The sequence below is a fragment of the Taudactylus pleione genome, unplaced genomic scaffold (genome assembly GCF_031769625.1).
Source record: "Taudactylus pleione unplaced genomic scaffold, aTauple2 ptg000546l, whole genome shotgun sequence".
Lineage (NCBI taxonomy): Eukaryota > Metazoa > Chordata > Amphibia > Anura > Myobatrachidae > Taudactylus > Taudactylus pleione.
In genome coordinates this window covers 1,151,679-1,176,822 of record NW_028284948.1, presented here as the reverse complement: position 1 = coordinate 1,176,822, position 25,144 = coordinate 1,151,679, and the positions used below count along the sequence as shown (strand labels likewise).

At 46.7% G+C, this 25,144-nt stretch overlaps 1 protein-coding gene across 1 annotated transcript in view; it reads left to right on the top strand.

Annotated features, from left to right (window-relative positions):
- Nucleotides 1-110: 110 nt before the first annotated feature.
- DPH5 (diphthamide biosynthesis 5) overlaps nt 111-25,144 on the top strand; it is a 53,037-nt gene continuing 28,003 nt past the window's right edge. The window contains exons 1-3 of the mRNA XM_088451305.1: nt 111-428; nt 1,081-1,205; nt 23,454-23,562. Coding sequence (XP_088307431.1) covers nt 294-428; nt 1,081-1,205; nt 23,454-23,562 — 369 coding nt within the window. The 5' untranslated portion in view covers nt 111-293. The remainder of the gene's footprint in view (nt 429-1,080; nt 1,206-23,453; nt 23,563-25,144) is intronic.

The following is a 25,144-nucleotide window of genomic DNA, read 5'->3' as shown; positions in this document are numbered from 1 at the left end:
TGGCCGCTTCGTCTTCTACTTCATAGGAACCCAGTGACAAAAGTAAAGATGGCGACGGCTGCAATACTATAAATAAGACTGCCATTAGCTAACATGGCGAATGACAACACGGAAGTGCATGTATTCCGTTTACTGCAGCCGTATTCCGTCGTACTGTAGTCCTATAGCTGTCAGCGTGGAAACAGAGCAGGGGGGGATCTGCATCATCAAATGGATACTGACATTTAGCTTATCTGTATATTACATACTTCTCTTTTTTATCAGGAATTGCTGTGCTCTCCAGTGTACGGATCATGTTGTATCTAATAGGTTTAGGTCTTGGGGATGCTAAGGATGTAACTGTGAGGGGCCTGGAGGTGATCAGGAGCTGTTCTCGGGTGTACCTGGAGGCATACACGTCTATACTTACCGTGGGCAAAGAAGCTTTGGTATGATTCTGGTTTTGCACTAAGGTGTTAATTTATCATAGAGTTGTGTTTATAAAGTATATATATTGTGAGAAGCACAAATGCATAATATGGCATTTATTTTCTCTATGGATTTCAGTACTTGGTTTTGGGGCTCATTACAATAAATACCTGTATATTTCATTGTGGATGACTGCTGGGGGGCTGTGGTGGGTGAACCCATAGTCTTCAGATCAATGTTGATTTGGGCAACATAACACATCGCAGGGGCCTCATAAGGGCGATTGCCTTGGCTGATCAGTAAGTATCGGGTCAGAACAGAAGCATGAAATGTTCTCCCTGCTCAAACAGTAAATGAACCTGCTACTGCTCATCTCATACTGTATGTCAGGACCCATATGTGGTCCCAAGTCATTTTTGTGGTCCCTTGATGTATATGCAGTTCACATCTCCGTTAAGTTGTGAACTAGCCTATTAATGCACTTCGCTCTCTCTGTGACAATAGAGTTACTAGTCTGCAGAGGACCAAAACGGTTATACTGTAACCCCTATGAAGGCCACATGTTACTCTCCATTGCTCAGTATCATTATAAGGTGTGGAGAATGAGAATGCATACAGAATACTTCTATAAACGATAATACCAAGTCATATCCATCTGTTTAAATTGCACAGGAGGAATTCTATGGCCGGGAGCTGATACTTGCCGATCGGGAGACTGTAGAGCAAGAAGCGGATGAAATCCTGCGCGATGCAGCGGTTAGTGACGTAGCTTTCCTGGTGGTTGGTGATCCTTTTGGGTAAGTGTGAAATCCTTCGCTAACAATTATAACCAAGCTAATAAATAGTTATACATTTGGTAATTAACACAGTATGAAAGAGCTCATGAATGCTGCAGGCAATGTTGAAATGGATGCAAAGCAATTTTGCTTTTGACTTATACCATTGAATCGCATTTAATAAACCTTAAGAATGTGTATTTAACACTAAAGCTGCATACACACACAACGATTGAGTTAATGAACGATTTTAGTAAACTATTTTCTACCTTGAAAAAATTAACTAAAATCGTTTACTAAAGTTGTTCATTTACTATGTTCATTTAAATGTAATGAACTATTTTTATGAACTACAAACGATTTTTGCATATTAACTTAATGAAAATCGTTGAGTTGACAAGTCTGACTGAACTACAAACGTGAACGCGCATGAAAAATAATCGTTCATCGTTTGACTCAGAACGTGAACGATTTTTTCAAGCGATTATCGTTAAACGATATCGTTTAATAATGATCGTTCAAAAAATCGTTGTGTGTGTATGCACCTTAAAAGTTAATGTCTGTTAGACATAATTAGAATAGGAAAAATTGTAATGGTGGGCGCGGGTACATCCAGTTGATAATTGGACATATAGGGATTGTAGTGTTGTAGAGATCTCTAGCGTCACAGTAGGACCCTCATGAGAACAGTGTCGCCGTATAAGAAAGCATATGTGGATTATAGTATTATCCATTTAAAATGTTTCATAAATTGTAATATGAGATATATATATATATATAACACACCCCCCCACCCCCCTTCACATGGGAGCAATTTAATCTCGCCACAGCCCCCTGCATCTCATAACAACCTACGCCATGTCACCACAACCCCCTGGTTTTTACTCCTACCCCCTGCATCTCACAATAGTCTCCTTCTCACTTCTGCCCCCTGCATCTCACCACAGCATCCTATATTTCACATAAGCCCCTTGCATCTCACCACAGGCCCCTGTTTCTTACTCCCTCCTACCACTGGTTCTTACCACAGCCCCCAGCATCTCACCACAAGCCCCTGCTTCTCACTCCTGCCCCCTGCATCTCACCAGTGTCGCCACAAATCCCCCTGCTGCTGCCCTACAGCTAGCTTTGGTCCGGCCACTGGTATGTGCTGGGAAGGGCAGGAGGATCATGGATAAGAGATTTGTATTGCAGCTACCGTAAGCATTATCAGCAGCGTGTCTCTGGGGCATCTGTGCATATTTCCGTAGCCCCCATGCACACCTTTCCCCGGCTGCAGAACATGGCGATGAGCAATGTCCTCTTTGCACAATGTACACTGTATTTCCTGGGCTTCCTCTCAGGAAAACAGCGCTGACTTCCATGGGAGGGCGTGTGGCTGAGCGGGAACATCGCACTGGAGACGGAGGCCTTTACGGTGGAGGAGTGGTGGACGGAGTCCGCTTGCAGGTTCAGCGTAGGGATGGACATCGGAATCTGATGGTTACTAACCACCGTCGTCTTTATTCCCAAATCAGTCGATGGTTTTCCGATGTTTGTTTGGTGTTTTTATAAATTTCTGTTAGCTATGCCTCCCCTGGCTCCTTCCTGGCTACTGTGTCTGCATTTTCATGGGTTCGTTGGAGGCTGTCTCTCACTCTGTCTGTCTCAGACGTGACCCTACTTAGTCCCTGACTCCCTCCCCTCTCTAGGCTGCTGCAGTGCTAGCTCTGATTGGCTCTCACTGTCTCAGAGAGCCAATCAGAAAGCAGCTCTCGCTCCTGCAGCAGTCAATCACTCACACAGCACAACTATTTTTTCTGTGACTTGCTTCAGTAAAATAATCACTGCTTTGCTCCCTTTTGTCACAGATGAATGGTTCATGCACCTAAACCTTCCTTGACAAATGCTGTATAGAATAGTGAAAACCTTATTTTTAAACTCTTGTTTCTAATATATTTATTGCTTTTAAATATAGCAATACATAAACATTTTATTTAATAGCAATTATATTCCTTATAAATGTATTTACTGTTGTCCCTAGAAAATGTTTCCAGCCATGTGGCATGAAGAAGTAGCTGGGTAGGGGCCTTTGCAAAAATGAAATGTTAAAAACCTGACCTTTATATTGATTTAAACTTGAGGTTAACATTTTATATAATATCTCTTCTTTTCTTCTTAGAGGCCCTGTCATCTGCAACTTTTTCATAAATACTTTTTACATGTGCAGATACTGTCCAATTGCTTTGTGGATGCTAATATATATATATAATTTTTGGAACAGCTCCCAGATGCCATCCCCACTAGCTGGCTCAACAGATATTTTTTGGCAGCTCCCAGATACTAGCAAATAAATGACTGGCTCCATATTTTATTTTTTATTTTTTTACAGCTCCCAAAAGATACACAGCACAGAGAGTGGACATAGAAGGACCACTCTCTGCAATGTGCTCAGGTGACCGGTCACGCCCGAGCAGTGCGTCCTTTCTTTTATTTTGGGGGAGGGATCCCTGCCCTCCAGCCTGATGCTGCACTGCACTGTGACATGGCCAAGCTGCGCCAACATCAGTCACCCATCGGGGGCTTCGTCTGGAATCCGTAAAGCCTGTGAAGACCACTGGTGTTGCTTTGCAAATGTTGGGGGTATAAATAATGCAAATGGTCTGCTGGGGTGGGGGTACACTGGTGGAAACCATTGACCTATGTGAACAAACAAAATACTTTATTAACATTAAAGAATTGTATGAAAGTGTGTACGTGAAAAATTTTGAATATAGAAGTTTGTTATAAAATAACAGAAAAGAGTAAAATGATAGTTTGTACAGGTATTCAAATTGTGCATCTAGAAGTGTTCTGGTCAGATAGGCTACTTGTAGTGTAGGAGCCCGCTGTCTATTATCATACCCCCCAACATCTGGGAGTTCCGAAGAGGGACTCCTTGCAGGTGCTGGAAAAAGAAGCGCAGCCTCGTGTCATGTCCCTCGTTATCTGTCCTCCCAGAGATGCCAGGCTTTCCCCATTATTTTCCCCACACTGTATAGATACAGTGGACATGTGCATGCCATCTATTCACCTACTGCTCTGCTATGCTATGATGAGAGTGATCCCTGCTGCTGCCAGCGGGTAGGACGGAAGAACAGTTGAGCTATGCATTATAAATAGTTATGTTAGTGTAACCGTACAGAAATGGTCTGAAAATATGAATAACAGTCAACAACCTTCACCATTCCAGAACAGGAAAAAATGAATATTTTAGACATTGGGGGAACTCAATAGCCACGAGGTTCCTTCGGGCCATCATGTGGTACTGAGGGGTGAGCAAAATCCCATAATTACCTGCAATGTGTGATGCCACACATCAGGGCATCCCACCCTTAAATGCGTGGGGGAAACATGGAAATAGTCACTATTACTCAACTATGGCCGGCGAAAAGTCAGAATCCGCGAAAAAGTATCGCGGGTGACGTCATTTCGCCAGACGGAAAAGTATTGCTGTATTCAATTGCAAAGTCAATACAATGTAATAGGCAAAAAAAAAAAGTTTTGCCTATGAGTGCCCTGTGGAATAAAAGCACCCTTTGGACAGCCCACAAAGGATAACTGCATCAAAAAACGCAAAAAAAATAGAGGAACACCCCAAAAAATGGGGGCAAAAAAGTACAAAGTGGGGGTACAAACGCAAAAACTAGCAAAATAGACTTTTGGGGGTCTGCAAGTATGGGGACGTGTTTTTTTTTTTTTTTATTATTATTATTGCAGGTGTTTGCTGAATGTGCGTTTTTTGCAGCACTTAAAACTTGATTTTAGCAATTTTTAACTATGCTTGCACCCATTTTCAAGTACCCTAAATTTGACAGGAAGTTTGACAGGACTTATTTTCAACAAAAAACTGCTTCACCACTTGTGCAAAGCCGCTATATTGGAGCAATTGACAGCACTTAAGTACCCCAAATAGCTTCGGTAGGGGTAATTGGGGACATCTAGATTGATCCCCAATATTAGTGCATCTTTTGGGGGGTGTCAGGCTGATTTTCCCAATTTTGCCAACACTTTTCGTCTGTTACAGTTTCGCTGGGGCGAGTTTTCGCGTCCTTTGGAATTGAATACGACAAATAGCGGGGGGCACCCGATAACTTTCTGCGGCTAAAACACGCGAAGTTGTCAAAGTGTGGCATGCGAAATAATATTACGGATGCAAAACTAATTGAACACTGGCCTATGGCCATGATTCAGAGCCGGACGCTCTGACCAGAGCGCTCGCTCTGAATCAGGGCCCACCTCCATTAATATGGAGCGTCCTCCTGGACGCTCGTATAGCTGTGGGTCACCACCCACAGCATATATGAGCGTGCAGGATGATGGTCGTGATGGTCTTGACCATCGCGACCATCGAAACTGCGAGCAACAGCCTGCGGTTGAGGTTTTCAACCGCAAGGCCAGGAGTGATTTTGGCTCTATCAGAGCCAAAATCACTCCCACTGACATCACTAGTGATGTCAGTGGGGCCGGCTTCAGACGGTAGGCGTTCCCTTGGGAACGCCTCCGTCTGGCAGGCACGCCCACCAAAGGGGGCGTGCTGTCAGTCAACATCGACAGCACGCCCCCTTTGATCAGACACTCCGAGCGAAGGAAAGTCCTTCGCTCGTCGCGTCTCGCGCATGCGCACGACGGAGCTCCCTCCGTCATGCGCATGCGCAGTGCTGACCATCGACCCACTTGCAAGCGGACAGCCGCTCGCGAGTGGGTCTGAATGAGGGCCTATGTCTGGAACACATTTGTAGTTTCAACTTCTCAATTTCTATGCATTCAGTAATATCATTTTCTATGTAGGTTAACCAGCAACTGAATAGATAATTACCTGATCTGTCATTCACAGCATGCAGAATCTTGGTAGTCACTCGAAAGTGATATTCTGGTTTTCTCTAAGGGGGAGAGGGTGGTATGTAGGATTGTGGTATGAGGTGTTTCTAACTATCACTTATCGGTTTGTTGAATGTGACGTAGCTAATCTGTTTTGAACAATGTATTATTTATAAATTGTTGCAGCTTTACATCTGCAGCCAAGATTGCTGTAATCTCCCTACTCCACACACCGCGCAATCTATTCCCGACTGTCAAATCCCGGCATGGGACTAATGATAGGCGTTCAAATCCCGACGTCTATCATTATCCACCTGCCGAAAATCCCGGCATACCGAACGAACGTCGGGAGCGGACAGCCAAGGGGGGGGGTTAGGTTTAGGGGCTCCTGCGGGATGCTTAGGGTTAGGCACCCCTTCCCTGTCCCCGTCCCCTGGAGGGTTAGGCTAGGGGAAGCAGGGGTTAGGGTTAGGCAAACCCCCCCCCCCTTGGGAGGGTTAGGTTTAAGGTGGGTGTCCACTTAGCGATTTTACCAAGCGATTGCACGATAACGTCGTCGTTATCGTGCAATCGCTTGCAAATCGCGATGCGCGAGCCCGCTGGTAGTTTCCGACATCTATCATCGCCCTATAATATGCAATGGTTAGTGAGAAATTCAGCAAATTTATGTTGTAGTGGGATACAATATATAAGTATTAGTTTATGAAAGAGCAGGTATGGAGACAATAAACACACATTGGTTCATGCTATTACACATGGGCCTATACAGTATGTGAATGCTTTCTTATATTCTAGACAAGTAACCCTACAGTCCTCCAGTGTTCACAACTCTGTCACAGGTTCAGTTTTGGTCCAATACTAGACACGTAACAGAGTTTTACTGCTGTATTTAAACTGATCTTATCAGTGGGAACTATGTACTCCCACAGGAATAGCATGGATCCATTGCTCCTTATGAAAACCGCTCACCTGGCTTAATTCCATTTCACTGTACATGACAATTTTGCAAACTCGGGATCATCTAATGATATGAATGCAATGGAAATAACCTTTGTTGTCCAATACCCATTTTTGTGTTTATTAGATCTCATTTATCATATATAGATAGTGCCTATTTCATAATATTTTTGTAAAACTTATATTAACATTGATGCATACAAAACCTATCCTACAACTTCAATCAAACTTCAAACAATCAAAATATCACAATACTATCTACAAATTTGTTCTCAACAAATGTGCAACTCTAGTATAATAACTTCTAGAGAACACAAAGGAGTATGGGCATATGCCACTTCAGTAACTTGTGCCTTTATGATGTATCCATAACTTCAGAGTTGCATTAATAGTGTATATTTTAAGTATCAGATGCTAATGACATGATATCCTTTTATTGTTATGCGGTGAATAGACCTCCTGTAGATACTCATCTTTAATACAGTCGTCGCATAGCCAGTCTGTGTACTGGTCAGTAATATTTGCTTTGTCATAATCAGACACACTTTGCTGTTCTGTAAGTAACTAGTCTGGTGCTCTGTTAACTAAACTCACTCTACAATGATAACAACTACTGTGTATGATTGATTTCTGCACATTGGTGTTAACTCTTTATTTAAAGGTTACAAAAAGGACATTATGAAGTGTGTTTTGTACCACACTTAATATGCAACACCATTTGCAACCCCTTTCTCGCCATTCACTAATTATTTATTACCCTAAGTTAATATTTAGTTAAACTACCTCTCTAAGCTGTTACACCATTAGTCTTAATTAACTTTGAACACTGATATTGAGCAGTATTTTCCCATTACTCTTGCAAATGGCCCTACTTGGGTCAGGTTAATTGGACAGTGGCAAGTGTGAAATGTTGTCCCAGCATTTAGATTGGTCCCTCAATGAAGGCTATCTTCTGCATTTTACGCCATTCCACTGTTGCTCTTGCCACGTGCTGTGTATCATTGTCCTGATAAACTGTGTCTCCTATTATGAGGTGGCTTGTGACTTGTTTTGTTCAGAGAGTGCCGTTTCCAGGCATTTTATTTATACTTGTGGCGTATAGGGTTGGGTACGGGATGCCGGCGGTCAGAATCCTGACTCACTACATGTTATCATTTCAGGTGGCAACGCAAGAAAATCAAATAGTCGGCCACATTTCTCACTTCCTGTATCGATATTCTATACCAATTTCCCTACCATGTTTCCTAAGCTACAATGTTATCTGTCCACCTGAAGGCATCATGTAATCTCGTGGCCGGGCAGTTTAATCACAGTTAAAATGACCATCCTCTCTAAGTGGTTATATGTTTTGCAAACTTTACCAGTTGCAGTCCCGCTCTCATTACTAAAAAAACATCCAAAAATCCTATTGTGCAATTTATCTGGAATGATTGCACTCCCAAAGTTTCCACTAATCTCTGGTGGTGCTTCCAGATTCCCTGATGTAAAATTGTAATACTTAGCAGCTCACTTCACACAAATTGTAGCTTTCTTTGTGCCCCCTCGGGTGGTATCCAGGGTTGACATTGAGACATTTTCTCTAAATATGCCATCTGTTTCATGTCTCTGGTGAGTACCCTGGAAGCTTGCCAGGGTTAGTACCCTGGACCGCTTGCCTCCACATTGCCGCCATCATTACGGTTTAATGTAAAGTTATGGGACCTGTATTATTACAAGGCTTATTTCACCGCCCCACACTCTCCAATGACTATTTGTGGCATCCCCAACTTCGACCCAGGACTGTTATGTGCACGATTTCCTGACTAGTTATGTGCAGGCCTAAAGTACGCCGCTGATTTTGCTTGGAGGCGTAGTTGGCTCTCTCTCCACGACCTACAGCATAAATTCCTGTGTGTCACCATGATACTTTTCAAGTTTCTCCAATACAACATTATCTGTCCTCATCATGAGTCAATGTGGAAGAGAAACCCTGCACCCTCTTTTCTCCAAGTTACCTATCCTTTCCCCCCCCACACCACACTAAACCTCCACCTTACCCACCACCTGCTGTCACCCTTCCTCATTCAGAAGCCAGCCACATAACCCCAACTCCTTATTCCCCTTCTCTAAATCAATATCACCTCCACACTACATCAATCCTAATAATCTCATTCTCCTCTCACCTCTTAACTCTGTCCCACTCTCCTGTTCCCTCTGGAAAGCCAGTTTTGTCTATAATAAACTGGTCTCCGTTCATGAGCACTTCATCTGCAATGCCCTGATTCTCCTTGCAATCACCAAACCCTGGATATACCTTTCTGACACCACTGCTCCTGCAAAATTCCTCCATCACTTGGCTTCCTGTAGTTCTCCGCCACCCCCCCCTCTACTTCCCCAAACCTCGACACCTCCAGCTGTAAGGTGGCCATGCATCTGCAACGGATCGTCACGATGCAGGGATGCGATCGGAAATTTCGATCGCCCATCGGAAACTTCCGATCGCCCACCATCGATGTTCTGCGATCCGTCGCTGGATAGCAGACATTTGTCATGTTAAATGTCGGCGATTTGATAATTTTTTTGTTCGCGATCGGCAAAATCCAACACGTTGGATTTCTGCGATGCCAGGTGGCAGCATTGCGGCAATACTGTAATTTTTAAGTTACAATCTTTCTACTTCAGGGTCCATAGGGGGTCCACAGGGTTGACCTTGGGGTATAGCTGGATCTGGATCCACGGGCACCACGCAGTTAAAGCTTTGCTGCTCCCAGGATGCACTTGGGTCCGTCCTCCTCTATACCCCGCCCCGGCCACAGGCACCTCAGTTTTAGTTGGTGCCCGGCCGGAGTCGGGTCACCCTGTCGCAGTGGGGCTGCAGGAGCAGCCCCTAAGCTTTATTTTAAAAGAGAAATTTTTTATTTTTTTCTTCTTTTTTTACACTTTTAGAGCGGCAGCATCAGACTGTCCTTTAGGACGTCCACGCTGCCGCTCCTTCTCCCCGCTGGCGCCGCGACGCCAGTACAGCTCTGGGGATCGCGGCGGGACCCCAGAGCCTGTACTAGCCGGGCTCTGGGGACTCCCTTGACTGCTGCCGGACGCGACGGGGATCAGGTAAGCCGCGGGTCGCCGCGTGCGGCGGCCCGCGGATACTTCAATGCAGTCAGGAGCCTCCGGTCTCTGGGGACAGACCGGAGGCGCTAGCGGCGGCGGCGGGCTCCCCCTCAATTGAGGAATACCCCGCGTGTCCGCTAGACCACCAGGGTATCAGGCTGGTAGCGGGACCGGCAACCCGGGGGTTAATTGCTAGCCAGGGGAGGCAGCCTTCCCTGTCTAGCGGCTCCTCCCCTCAGCTCAGCGCGCCTTTCAACAAGCAGTCTGGCGTCGCTGAGCTGCTCTTATCTCTCGGCCACTCCTCCTCTGAGGTCTCCGGCGGCCATCTTTACTGGCACATCGCAGACTCCCAGGCGGTATCAAGTGGACCGGTCCCCCTGTGTACCTCTCCCCTGCTAAAGGACAGTGTACACAGCGCTATAGCCCTCCCAGACACTGAATCTGGGCGGTTGATTGTAGCGGAAGGTGCAGTGAGTATAACTTTTCTGCATTGTATGTGACTATTGCTAGTGCTGCCTGTCTGACTTATTCTCCTTACTGTCAGCTTATAACTATCCCTTTCCTTCTCCTACGGCCCGGCAGGTGTGTGGGGGAAGGGCGTTTTTCTGAGACCCTCACATATATAAAACACGTATTTGTGGGGTCAGTCACATACTGTTGTGTGCTACACAGTACCATATCTGGGCTGTTGTTTCGCATACTGGTGAGTGCGCGGGTGTTAAAACCGTAATTCCTCTGGTGATACCTATTTCTTGTGTATTTACGGTATCATGTCGGATGAGGAGACTGAGCGCTCTGTGGCTCCTGTGTTATTTTCCTGCAGACGCTGTGCTGCTGGAGTTGATGGGGAGGACTTATCTCAGGATGGTCTGTGCGGGCGGTGCCAGCTGGTACCGGGCCCCTCCAACCCCCCTGTATCACAGGACCCTCCTTGGGCGATGTTTTCACAGGTGCTGGCGTCTATTGCGGACCGGTTATCGGTCCCATCAGCGGTCCCTTCTAGGGCGTTACCGCAGCCCACCATCCCCCATTCCCCGAGGGTTCCACAAATGTTGCGGTCTTCCCCCGGGGCCCAGACTGTGGGTCCTTACTCGGGACTGCCTGTGTATGTGCAGTCTTCCCCAGGGACGTGTCAGTCTGTAGTGCCTTTGCAGAGTGTTGCTCCGACGGCTCCTCCGCCTTGGGTGGATGTTCTATCCAGCTCCGTACAGAGTCTGGCGGCTTCATCCTCGGCGTTTCAGTCTATGTTGCAAGGTGATGTGCCACCAAGGGTGTCTAAACGTCCGGTTGTGAGTTCACTAGCTGCGCAGTTGTCGGACTCGGAAGTGTCCTCAGATGATGGAGAAATCCATGAGGACTCTGACTCTGATGTCATGGGGCAGGAGGTGGAAGCTAAGTCCTCCATTAATGTTCCAGCCTTAGTTAGGGCGGTGCGGGCTATCCTACATGTTGAGGATGATGCGCCGGCTCCTAGGTCGAAGTTTCCTAATTTTAAAAAGGCCAAGGTGACCTCAACTGTGTTCCCCCTGTCTGATCAATTATCGGATCATATGGCGGCGGCCTGGCAATTACCTAGTAAGAGGTTCCATCCACAGAAAAGGTTGGCGGCGAACTATCCTTTTCCTGAAGCTCATTGCAGGAAATGGGAAACTCCGCCGGCGGTGGATTCCCATGTTACCCGCTTGATCAAAAGCGCGACGTTGCCATTGCCGTCTATCTCCTCTTTGAAGGATCCCACGGACAGGAAGGTGGAGACTTGTTTAAAGTCCATTTATTCTCTTTCCGGGACGGTGGCTCGCCCGTCCATGGCTATCTCCTGGGTGGCTAAAGCCATTGAGGCATGGGCCAATGCCTTGGAGGATACCTTTCCTGATGAGGCTCCGGATATCCAGAGAGCGTTAGTGGGACAGATGCGGGATGCAGCTTCCTATATTGGGGAAGCGTCTTTGGATGCCAGCCTGCTCACTTCTAGGGTGTCGGCTGCAGCGGTATCTGCTCGGCGCTCCCTGTGGCTGAGGTCCTGGAGGGCTGATGCAGATTCAAAAAAGGGTCTGGAGGCCTTGCCTTTTAATGGTGATTTACTATTTGGTCCGGATTTGGACAGAATAGTGGATACTTTGGCTAAGTCCAAGTCGGCTTTTCTCCCTTCGGCCTCTGCGCCGGCTAAGGTGAGGAGCTCTGCCTTTCGGTCCTTTCGGGTTCAGGGTAAGGCCAAGGGCCAGTCCTTCCCGAGACATTCGGCGACCAAGGCCGCACCCAAGCCCAAGAAGCAGGCATGGAGTGCTCGGCGCCCTTCTTCCAAGCAGGAGGATAAGCCTGCTGCCTGATGGGACGGGCCTCTCTCTGGGGGACCCCAGAGTGGGAGGCCGACTTCTCCAATTCGCCCAGTGTTGGCACAATACCACCACGGATGCCTGGGTTCGAGAAGTAGTCTCTCAGGGGTACGCCCTGTCTTTTCGGTTCAGGCCGCCCCACCAGTTTTTCTGTACGAGTCCTTCTCTGGACAAGACCAAGGCTGGTCAGATTCAGGTAGCTATAGAATCCTTGCTACAAGCAGGGGTCATTGTTCCCGTTCCGCAGTCTCAGCGCGGGACGGGGTACTATTCTACTCTGTTTCTGGTACAGAAACCCAATGGTTCTCATCGCCCTATCCTGAATTTGAAGTCTCTGAACAGATACCTCAGAGTTCCCAGGTTCAGGATGGAAACGTTACGTTCCATCATTCTGGCGATGGAACCCGGGGATTATATGGTCTCCCTCGATATCCAGGACGCATATCTCCATGTGCCCATAGCACCGGCACATCAGCGGTATCTGAGGTTTGCTATCCTGAACCATCACTACCAATTTCGGGCGTTGCCTTTTGGCCTTTCCACAGCTCCGAGGGTGTTCACCAAGGTGATGGCGGTTATGGCTGCCCACCTTCGGGGTCAGGGTCTACGTCTGTTGCCGTACCTGGACGATCTTCTGCTGCTGGCGAGCTCCCCGGAGGTGCTTCTTCAACATCTCCACCTGACCATTGCTTGTCTTCAAGCACACGGGTGGTTGATAAACTGGAAGAAGTCCTCCCTGATTCCATCACAGCGGATGGTTCATTTGGGAGCCCTGCTGGATTCTCGTCAGCAGCGGATTTTCCTGACTCCAGAGAAGGTCTCCTCCCTGCAGCTGCGGATACACAGTTGCCTGAGCAGTTGCCGCCTGTCGGTCCATTCAGCTATGAGAGTTCTGGGGTCCATGGTGTCGACATTCGACATGGTGGAATTTGCCCAGTTCCATTCCCGGCCCCTGCAGGGGCTGATTCTATCGGAATGGAACGGGTTACCTCACCGGATCCGCTCTCAGATGCTGGTGTTGTCCGCGGAGGTTCGGCAGTCTTTGGCTTGGTGGCTTCAGACGGTGCATCTGGTCGAGGGGCGCCCCTTTTGGATCCCGGACTGGGTCCTGCTCACGACGGATGCCAGTCTTCGGGGTTGGGGGGCAGTGACCGGCTCATTATCGCTTCAGGGTCGTTGGTCCGCGGAAGAAGCACTTCTCCCCATCAACATCCTGGAACTGCGGGCTGTGTACAGGGCCCTGCAGTCGTCCGGCCCCGCTCTTCACGGAAGGGCGGTTCAGGTGCAGTCCGACAACGCCACCACGGTGGCGTACATCAACCACCAAGGGGGAACTCGCAGTCGGGCAGCAATGTCGGAGGTGTCTCGCATTCTTGCTTGGGCAGAGTGTCATGTTCCAGCGATCTCGGCAGTCTTCATTCCCGGAGTCCTCAATTGGGAGGCGGACTTCCTCAGCCGTCACGATGTGCATCCCGGGGAATGGTCGCTTCACCCAGAGGTGTTTCAGCTACTCGTGGACAGGTGGGGGCTGCCGGAGCTGGACTTGATGGCCTCCCGTCACAATCACAAGTTGCCCGTTTACGGGTCAAGGACAAGAGACGCAGGCGCCTGTCTGGTAGACGCTCTGTCGGTGAAATGGACGTTTCACCTGGCGTATCTGTTTCCTCCGATATCCTTACTTCCTCGGGTTCTGCGGAAATTCAAGCAGGACGGCGGCACGCTCGTGCTGGTGGCTCCGGCGTGGCCCAGACGTCCTTGGTATTCCGATCTGAGGTGCCTCTCCATCGACGCTCCGTACCTTCTTCCTCAGCGTCGGGACCTGTTGTCTCAGGGGCCCTGCCTTTACCCGGATCTGGGTCGGCTGTCTTTGACGGCGTGGCTCTTGAGACAGCCGTCTTGAGGTCTAGGGGTTTCTCCAGTTCAGTGATTGGTACCATGCTTAGGGCACGCAAGCCTGCCTCCGCGCGGATTTACCACAGGGTGTGGCGCACTTATTTTCAATGGTGTGAATCCAGAAACTATGATCCGCAGGTGTTCCGGGTTTCCAGAATCTTGGAATTTCTTCAATCGGGTTTGGACCTCGGCTTACGCCTGGCCTCTCTGAAGGTTCATGTGTCTGCTTTGTCCGTGTGGTTTCAGCGACGGATTGCTACACTGCCAGATGTTTACACCTTTTTCCAAGGTGTTCTCAGGATCCAGCCTCCCTTCGTGCCTCCGGTGGCTCCGTGGGACTTGACGGTGGTACTGAGGGTCTTGCAGGGTCCTCCTTTTGAGTCGCTTGAGTCGGTGGAGCTCAAGTGGCTGACGTTTAAGACCATTTTTCTCCTGGCAATTGCTTCGGCCAGGAGGGTTTCAGAATTGGGGGCGCTTTCCTGTCGCCCTCCTTTTCTGATTTTTCACCAGGACAGGGCAGTGCTCCGCACGCGTCCTGAGTTTTTGCCCAAAGTGGTTTCAAAGTTCCACATTAATCAGGAACTTGTTGTGCCAGCTTTTCAGTCACCTGATCTTTCGGCTGGTGAGGCTTCCTTGGATGTGGTCCGGGCACTTAGAATCTATGTGGACCGGACTGCTTCGGTTAGGAAGTCGGATTCTTTGTTTGTCCTCTTTGGTTTTCACAAGAGGGGTTGGCCTGCCAACAAGCAAACGATAGCCCGTTGGCTTCGTTCAGTTATTTGTGAGGCTTATGCGCAGGAGGGTTTACCTGTGCCAGCCTCTGTTAAGGCTCATTCCACTCGTTCTGTGGGTCCCTCTTGGGCTGCTAGACGTGGCGCCTCCGCTGTTCAGCTGTGTAAGGCGGCTACTTGGTCTTCAATTCAGACGTTTTTGAGGTTTTATGCGTTTGACACCTTCGCCTCTCAGGATGCATCCTTTGGGCGCCGGGTACTCCTTTCAGCACAGGAGCGTCCCCGCCCTTAGTTGAACTGCTTTGGGACATCCCCAAGGTCAACCCTGTGGACCCCCTATGGACCCTGAAGTAGAAAACAAGAGATATGGTAAGAACTTACCTTTGTTATCTCTGTTTCTACGAAGTCCATAGGGTCCACAGGGCGCCCGCCCTGACGCACCTGGCTTCAAATGGGCTGTGTGGCTGGTCACCGGTTTTCCGTCTCCCATTTCTGTGAGTATGGTTTCTTGTGTGTTCCAGTCTTCCTTCTCTCTGTTTAGTCTCCTCCTCCGGCCTTAGCTGCTTACCAACTGAGGTGCCTGTGGCCGGGGCGGGGTATAGAGGAGGACGGACCCAAGTGCATCCTGGGAGCAGCAAAGCTTTAACTGCGTGGTGCCCGTGGATCCAGATCCAGCTATACCCCAACGTCAACCCTGTGGACCCTATGGACTTCGTAGAAACAGAGATAACAAAGGTAAGTTCTTACCATATCTCTTGTTTATTACTCTGTATTGTTTAATTGGTCCAGTCTCTACATATTTCTGCAAAATCCAGGTACTACTGTGTTTTATCTCCTATAGCAGTGGTTCTCTGTCTCTGTCCTCAGGACCCCACACAGTTCACGTTTTCCAGGTCACCCAGCAGGTGGACAGGTGTATTCATTACTCACTGACACATGTTAAAAGATCCACAGGTGGATCAAATTAATTCACTTGTGATTCTGTGAGGAGACTTGAAAAACATGCACTGTTTGGGGTACTGAGGACCAAGTTTGAGAACCTGTGCTATATAGTGTTCTGTATTGCTTGCTATCAAGACCTGTCATTGAAAAGAAAAAAACTAAAGGGTTTTTTATGCCCTTTAAAAAGAAACTCATTGATGGTTGGTGCTCTTTTGTATAGGTGATTTCTGTATATTCTGTCTCCATTACTTTAAGATGTTATTCACACACATCAGGATTGGTCCAATTCCTTTTGATCCTCTTATATTGACACCATGGAATGTTGATAAACAAAGGAGAAAAGAAAGCTCTTTTTGCTAGGGCACTCTTGCAAATGAATAATCAATTAAAACTTAACTTTTATACTGGACTTGCAAGACAAACCAACAAAAACACACAGAAATCTGAGAAAAGTATTCTGAAATATTAAAATATATAAGAAAAAAGTGTATATATTATATATATATATATATATATATATATATATATATATAAATAAATAATGTGAAAAGGAGAGTGTCAGGAATATCAATGGTACTTCTACATATAATATATATGAAATAAATATTTACACCAATACCTTCGTAAGTCCTATCCATCTGAATATTACCAATTATTGGATCCAAAACCTTGTTAGACATATTGTTGTATCACATAGTAGCAATTAATGTCCTAAAGACATAAGGTAAGTAAGTAGAAGGGATTTTCCTAACAGGTGCCCGGTTTCTACTTCTGATCGTGTGTTGCAACGGACAGTGGCCCTCATTCAGAGCCGTTCGCTATTTGCGGTCGTTCGTTTAAAAACAAGGGGTGGCTATTCAAATGATCCGTACGCACATTGCAGTCTGTTCACACCTCTAAGTCTGAACGAACGAGCAAAACATACGCTCGTTTATTTGTTAAAAACGCCCCCTGGCCGCTCGCACCATACGTCATGTCCGCTATTTATTAGATTAATTGAGTACATCGACCAGGGTATGAACTGCTCGCTATTCTTGTGGTTGGTGTTTGCTACCACAAATTTGCGAGCAGTTCTGGCTATAAAATAACCCAGTGACGTGGTCATTGACGCTGCTGTTTTAAATATACACACCCATAAAACGCCCGTTTTGACCTTTAAGCACGCCTGCGTTCGGATCTCCACTCCCCATTTTCAAGCACCTTCCCCTGTTACCACCCACATACGCCTCATTCTGTCACTCAAAATAGCAGGCACTCGCTATATAGCGTACAAACGATTTTCGGCCGCACTGACTGGTTCGCGCATGCGTACTAAAAAGCGTACGCATGCGCAGATGTGCAAACATCGCTCGGAACGAGCGTACTGCCGCTAACGAGCGGCTCTGAATGAGGGCCAGTGAACCATCGGTGAGAGTGCCGAAGCTCGAGTATAGGGGAAAGCGAGCTGCTGCTGTCTGCTCTTGTCCCCCGTCCGAATGACTGTTACCCACCTAGGAAGTGTTGTAAAGCCAACTAAACAGATGTTCACTTAATGAGTGTATATAGTAATTGCAGTCCACTGGTTTTGTGGCAAGTTCATGTATTGTATCGTCCTGTATTGTATCTGCCGCTCTGTTGGATTAAGGTGGTCTTTATGTACATTTGGGTAGTAAGCAGAGGACAGGGATAGCAGGAGAAAATGTAGTAGGAGGTGGGGAGCCGGTGAAAGGAGTAGGAGGTGGGGAGTCGGGGACAGGAGTAGGAGGTGGGGAGCCGGTGACATTAGTAGGAGGTGGGGAGCCATTGGCAGGTGTTAGGAGGTGGGCTCCTGAATAAAGGAGAAGGAGGTGGGCAGCCAGGGACAGGAGAAGGAGGTGGGAGCCTGAAACAGGAGTAGGAGGTGAGGAGCGGGTGACAGGAGGATTTGGGGAGGAGAGCTAGGAACATGAAGGGCAGGCAGGGACAGGAGAAGGGGCTGGGTGACACTGGGTATTAGGGGTGGAGGGGAGGCGGGGATTAGAGGCAGAAAGCCAGGGATTGCTGGGGCCAGGTGCGTTGCTGTACACTCATCCTCATTTGTAGCAGACACCTGGCTGGCTATTCCAAAACAGGCTGACTCTTCAGGCTATGGCCGCGCTGCCCTCAGGCAGGGGAAGTGAGAGACTGGGGGCGGGGCATCACATTTGCACTGTCCTTCTGGCAATAGACGGCACACTCCGCCCAGCAAATAACAGTGGTCAGCCCAAGGGGTGGACCGGCCAGTGGTGCATCTGTCACTCTGCCCACCTCTGGCTTCTGCTCCTGACTGTGAGCTGGGACTCCGGCTCCGCCTCCAAATAACAGGGGTTGCGGCAGAACATTTAATTTCCTCCAGCTTTTGAAGGGGTAGACAGGGTAGGTTCCTATTCGTTGCAGCGCACAGCATCTCATCCGATTCAGGAGCCAGGGATAGGTCACAGCAGAGCGCGCCCCCGGGGACTCACTTTTGCAGAATGGGTGGATCCCCGGGGGCGCGCTCCACTGTGGCCCTGGCTCCTGAGTCGGATGAGATGCTGTGCATGTAAAAAACACGCGCTATAATGCGTGTTTGCCATCACTGACTTGTATCTCCAGTTCCTGCTCTTTCACTGTAAAAAAAAAATTTTTTATTGCGTTTCTCCATTAATGGCTCATTAAATAGATGCTATGGGGTAAATTTACTGATGGGAGTTCTAGTTAACAAGTGATGTTGCCCTTAGCAACCAATCAGATTCTACTTGTCATTTATCCAGCACCTTCTAGAAAATAATACCTGGAATCTGATTGGTTGCTATGGGCAACTCCCATCTTAGTAAATTTACCCTAATGTAGAATGGTAAGTGTAGCACAAAGAAGGATCCCTGTTTCGTTCAAGTATTGTTGAAGCAAGAGCCAGGAACTCCCTCAGCTGTGTAGATTGTATTGAAAATCAGGGTGTCATTAGTGTAGGAAAGTTCTCTACGCCATGTGTTCTTACGACGGAAAGTATCTGGACAGAAAAAACTTCTCATGATTCTCCTTCAGACATCTCTTGTTAAATTTACTCTGATTCTATGAAAGCACCTATTCTATACTGATGATTTTGTTCTGACATGGAGAATTCATTGATATCTTTATTCCTGAATGGTTTTCTGTGGAGTATGGGGGAACCATCTCCATTGGGTGGTTTACAATTTAATCTTGGTTATCTGCAGGTTACCACATTGACCTCTAGATGTTTGTGATTGAAGGCAGATGTAGCTTTTGGATCCTGGTCTTTATTTGACATGATGGCTTTTTTTGTCCCCGACATATTTTCTATATTTATTTGCCATTTCTCTGTTGTTTTTAAGGGCAATTTTATTTTCCATATCTTGATAGTCCTCTAATTCAGAGAAAGTGCTGGTCAGATTATGCAGATGCATGATGGGATTATCAGCGAGTTCTCTCTTCTTCTCTTTTAACATAAGTAAGATCAATGAGATGGAACATTGGTCTAAAATACTTTTTCCTAAAAGTGTCCATGGTATATACAGCCTTTTCTCCTTTGCACTCAGGGCCTGATTCAGAGCTGTTTGCGAGCGCTCGCTCTGAATCAAGGTGTTGTTTTTTGTTTTTTTTATCCGCCTCCAGGCCGCTTGCATAGCTGCAGGTGACCACCCACAGCTTGTGCGAGCGGCCTGGCGATGGTCGCGAGGGCTTGCGACGAGACCCTGTGGTAGGGTCTCGGCTCCTGCAAGCCTGAGTGGACTTCCTGCTCCAATAGAGGAGGAAGTCCACTACTGACATCACGAGTGATGTCAGTAGGGCTGCCCACAAATGCCAGGTGTTCCTAAGGGAACGCCTGCGTTTGTGCAGCCACCCCCCCTCCCCGCCTACAAAACGGGGCGAGCTGTCACTCACCATCGACAGCCGCCCCGTCTTGTAGCGAGCCCCGGAGCGACTGAAATTAAGTCGCTCACTGGGGCTTGCGCAGGCATACGCCGGAGGAGGCGCATGCACAGGGGCCAAACATCGACCTGCTTGCGAGTGGTCTGAATCAGGCCCTCAGTTTGACCATCATCACTGAGAGTCAGCACAAGTAAGGCATATATCTACACCTTTATCTTTATGCTGAAAAGTCTTTAGTAATTTATAACCTTGTGATTTTTTTTTTTTTTTTTTGCTCGGTTTCCTACAGATCAAGCTACTCCTATATGAGTAGGAGAAGTTACAGCTTTATACAGTAAGATATGCACCTCTGAATTCACCATATACCATCAGTTATTATAGCCCATTTAAATTCTCATTACTAACAGTTTTAGTGGATATTTATAAGTCTACTTGTGTCTGGTTTCAGTGGCGTAAGGTCATCCCAGACGCAAGGCGGCAAGTTATAATTTGGTGTCCCCACTAAAAAAGGGAAAATAAATATGGTGCATATCTATCCATACGCACAAAAAACACTAATATAGAATAAGTAAATTTGCCGGATATCCCCCCAAAACACCCTTTTCAAGGAGTGGGATGGGGAGTTGTGGGTATCGGGGGGGGGGGGGGGGGCCGTATGTGTCACACTGGCATAAGAAGCTGCTGAGGGGCAGCGACACCAATGAGCGGAGACAGGCTATAGATAAATGGAAGCGGCAGCTAATGATCTGACACAGAGCCCTACACTAGTATATGGTTATGGTGGCTTCTCAGGTGCTGGGAAGGGGTGCCATGTATTGGGCGGCCGTGTCAGTACACTCCGGGAACATATTTACAGCCCTAAGTGGAGTGAGTATATTGTGGGCAATGGAGAAGGTGCCCCTTCAGTGCTGGCGCCCCGCGGCAGGCGCCTCCATTGTCTCCTTTCCCTGTCTGGTTTTATGCATTATATTATATGTTAGATTGATACACTTCCAGTTTGGACCTATAAATGGACTTTTAACACACAGCCATCTAGCTTTGATAAAGACCATATGAGGGTGGGAACGTGACAGTGGTAGATGTTGTGTATCACATTTTAATCATTGTGAAGGTTCTCTTCCAGGAATAGTCTATACGGTAAAACCCTGGTTTTCCTTGGTCCAGAATTCTGTTTTCCATCTACATGTTGTATATAACGTTGCACCCTGGTAGGTGTAACATTACTTACCCCAGTTGGGGATTTTATTGTTACAAGTGATTGAAGATAATGCACTAGCAGTCACTATTGTCATTTTTATCATCCTCTGCATAAGGCCCTATGAGATATCTGGGAAGATCGTGATATGCAGCAAAACAGATACAGATGTTCCTTCTTTAACGCCGGTGTGGTATAAAAGATTGACAGTGTATAGATAGTCAATAGCTCGATACCAGATGATTGACAGGCAATCGGTCAACAGGGTCAAATGGTCGAAAGTAAAAAGGTCAACATGGTCTAAGGTCGACGGGGTAAAATTTTGACATAGTCAAAATGTCAACTCGAATGGTCAACGCAGAAAAGGTTGATTTTTTTTGTTTATTTAGCCCTATCCCTCCCCATGATGCCTAACTGCCCCCTTCTGTCTGTAGCCTAACCCTCCGCCAGGTGCCTAACCCTAAACCTAACTGTAACCTTCATCCTAAACCTAACCCGAAAAATCAGCTGTCAACCTTTTCTCTGTTGACTATTTGCCCTGTCGACCTTTTGACCCTGTCAACCTATTGCTTGTCAACCATCTGGTGTTGACCTATTGACTGTCTATCTGGACACCGTAGATCTTCCCTCCATATACCTTTTTAATACTGATGTGCTCTTAACAAGAATTTGCAAAGTACAGTATTGGAGGGCCTCCATTCCATATTTATTTCTATGTCTATATTATGCCTTGTTTACTATATTGCTTGCATATAACACACATAGGCCCTGATTCAGAGCCGGACGCTCTGACCAGAGCGCTCGCTCTGAATCAGGGCCCACCTCCATAAATATGGAGCGTCCTCCTGGACGCTCGTATGGCTGTGGGTCACCACCCACAGCATATACGAGCGTGCAGGATGATGGTCGCGATGGTCTTGACCATCGCGACCATCGCCACTGCGAGCCAAAGCCTGCGTTGAATTTCTCAACTGCAAGGCCCGGAGTGATTTTGGCTCTATCAGAGCCAAAATCACTCCCACTGACATCACTAGTGATGTCAGTGGGGCCGGCTTCTGATGGTAGGCGTTCCCTTGGGAACGCCTCCGTCCGGGAGGCACGCCCCCGGCACGCCCACCAAAGGGGGCGTGCTGTCAATCAACATCGACAGCACGCCCCCTTTGATCAGACACTACGAGCGAAGGAAAGTCCTTCGCTCGTCGCGTCTCGCGCATGCGCACGATGGAGCTCCCTCCGTCGTGCGCATGCGCAGTGCAGACCTTCGACCCACTTGCGAGCGGACAGCCGCTCGCGAGTGGGTCTGAATCAGGCCCATAATTTCTGTCTCCTCTCTCCAACTCTATACATATATCGATTTGGAAACTTTGGGACGCCTGTAAACTTAAGGGGGGTATCCACTAGACGATAAAGTTGAACGATAATGATAAAATCGTTCGATAATCGTTCAAACATCGTTTGAACATCGTTTGCAAATCGTGCAGTAATTGTTTCTAACGATGTACGATGCGCGCTCCCTCTGGTCGTTTGATCGTCTCCTCCATCGACTGAACATGCAGGTCAATTTCACTTGATTGCTTACAAATCGTTTACACATCGTTTACACATCGTTCACGCTGAACAATCAAACGATGAACCACTATCTGCCCACTACAGCTGAAAGCTCTCAATCACAGATTAAAACAACATAGTTTATTGTTAGATCTTTTGCAAATCGTTTGCAAATTGTTCAGAGTGGAAGATCATATTTCAAGGGAGACTTCAAGGGAAAATCGTTAAGAGGTTGGACAGGGATAAAATCGTCTAGTGGATGCCCCCCATTAGACAAGAGTTTCTCCATTCCCCTCAATAGATCTGTGAATGAATTCTAAAAAGAATGAATCTTTATTTTGACTGATATTCATTTGTTTATGACTTGGACATTTCATCAGTTTGGGACATTGTTTTTCTAACTCTCTGGGAGTTCCCCATTATTGTGATACACAAAGAGGAAGTTGTTTATAATCAATTTATTGGCCCATCGCAGGTGATCTGTGATACAGAGTGAACCAGATATACCATCTTTAATACTCTATTATGCTATTAACAAGAATTTGCAAAGTAATCCTTGAATTTTAGTGATATATTCCCCACCTATATGCCGGGCCACCTCTGCCCCCCACACCAGGGAATAGTTTTAGAATATTTATTATTATTATTTAATATAAAATGTAATACTTTGTGGATCAGTGCCGCAAAATCTTACTTAAATCTATTTCAAATTCAGAATATATGGCATAAAAATGTCTTGGGCACATAATACGTATATTTGCTGGAGTCTTCTTTTTGGTACTTCTACATATTGGTAACAGACTTTTATAGTGTGGTGTATGCGTGTTTGCATTACATGTGTGCTGCCTATCCTATGGTATCGTTCTCTCTGCAGAGCTACAACGCACAGTGACCTGGTACTGCGAGCTGCCAAATCAGGAATTCCTCACCGCGTCATTCACAATGCCTCTATTCTGAGTGCAATTGGCTGTTGCGGCTTGCAGGTGAGCATTCTTTATTCTTATAACTTCTTTTCATTCGAAGTGGAATTAAGTTTTACAAAAAATATATTATTCTGTTTTTTTCATTTGTATTTACATTAAGATGCACCAAAATACAGCACACTCATGGGTTTATATATTCTGCATAATCATGTTGCTCTAATGTTCTTGTTCATCAGTTTCATTCAACGTAATAAAAACACTCGTAAGGGGTAAATAATAGAAGACCTATCTGAGAGATTCAGAACTGCTGGGCAACTAGTGCTGCGTCATAGTCATCTCATCATGGCGTCTCAGGTCCACATCGGAAGGGACATGACACACAGGTGGAGAAAATACACAGCTTAAATGCTGTATGGAAGGCAACCTTACACGTTTACTATAAGAATGTCATCAGGGATGATGACTGATACTGATACTGATGACTAGTTCTATAGGTTAACACATTAGCATAATTAAGTATATTGCTGCCCTATGTGAGTTATATGCCAGGAACAAAGATGGCAGTGCTGTATTAAAACAAATTCTAAAGTTAAAAATTGGATTTATCTTTATTAGATATTTCGTTTCACCTTAATCTTTCATTACTCTTGTCCTCAGTCTTCATTAGATTCATCATTAATCATCGGTTTGGACAAATCCAGTTCACTACATTTCCCCCGAGGCCTCATGTGATATTCTCTTCAGCTGAAGTAGTTCAATCCAAATATGTTATATTCCGAGAGGGACATTGAAAAAAAAATGGAGAAACCTTCCAGCCCTGTGCTAAAAGCTGGGTACACACTGAGCGATGTGCACCCAGCCGATATGTCAGCCCAACGGGCCGACATATCGGATCATGGGTACGCATCAGAATGAGGTACGTCCTTCATTACCTGCAACAGGGCTGCTTGCGATATCAACCGGATTAAGCGCATATTGGCCGTACACACTGACCGATGCAGCCATAATGTCGTTCGGATTCGCCGGGAAACGACATATCGTGCCGACATTGCTCCAGTGTGTATATTTTCTAAGAGGCTTGTAGAGAGGTGTAATATGATATGTCAACAGTCATAATGTCGGCATAAGAATGTCAAAATGACGACATGTTAGAATGTCGGCATATTATGTCTGATAGCCCAGCGATGACTTACTTTGCCATCGACTGCTGCAGCGAGTTCAGCGTGGTTTCCGACTCCTGGTAGTAATGATAGCTTTCCTTGAGTATTCCTCTCCTATCCCAAACCCTAGTCCCTACCCTTTAACTCTCCCTTTAGTGCCTAACAGTAACCCCTCAACTTGTAGCCTAACCCTAACCTACCTCCCCCTGCAGCCTAACTATATCCCTCCCAGCTGCAGCCTAACCCTAAAGTTAACATTTTGATAATGTCGACACGTTGCTTGTTGACATTTTGACAGTCGAATTCTAGTGCCCACATTATGAAAGTCTTAACCATTTGACTACATCCATTGCAGAGAAGAGGCTTTTATAGACTATCCTATGAGAATCTCTGTGCTTTGGGACTGAGCTAAAGAGAAACTCTGTGTAGGGTTCCCAAACTCTATCCTTAAGGCATACTAAAAGTCCAGGTTTTAAGTATAT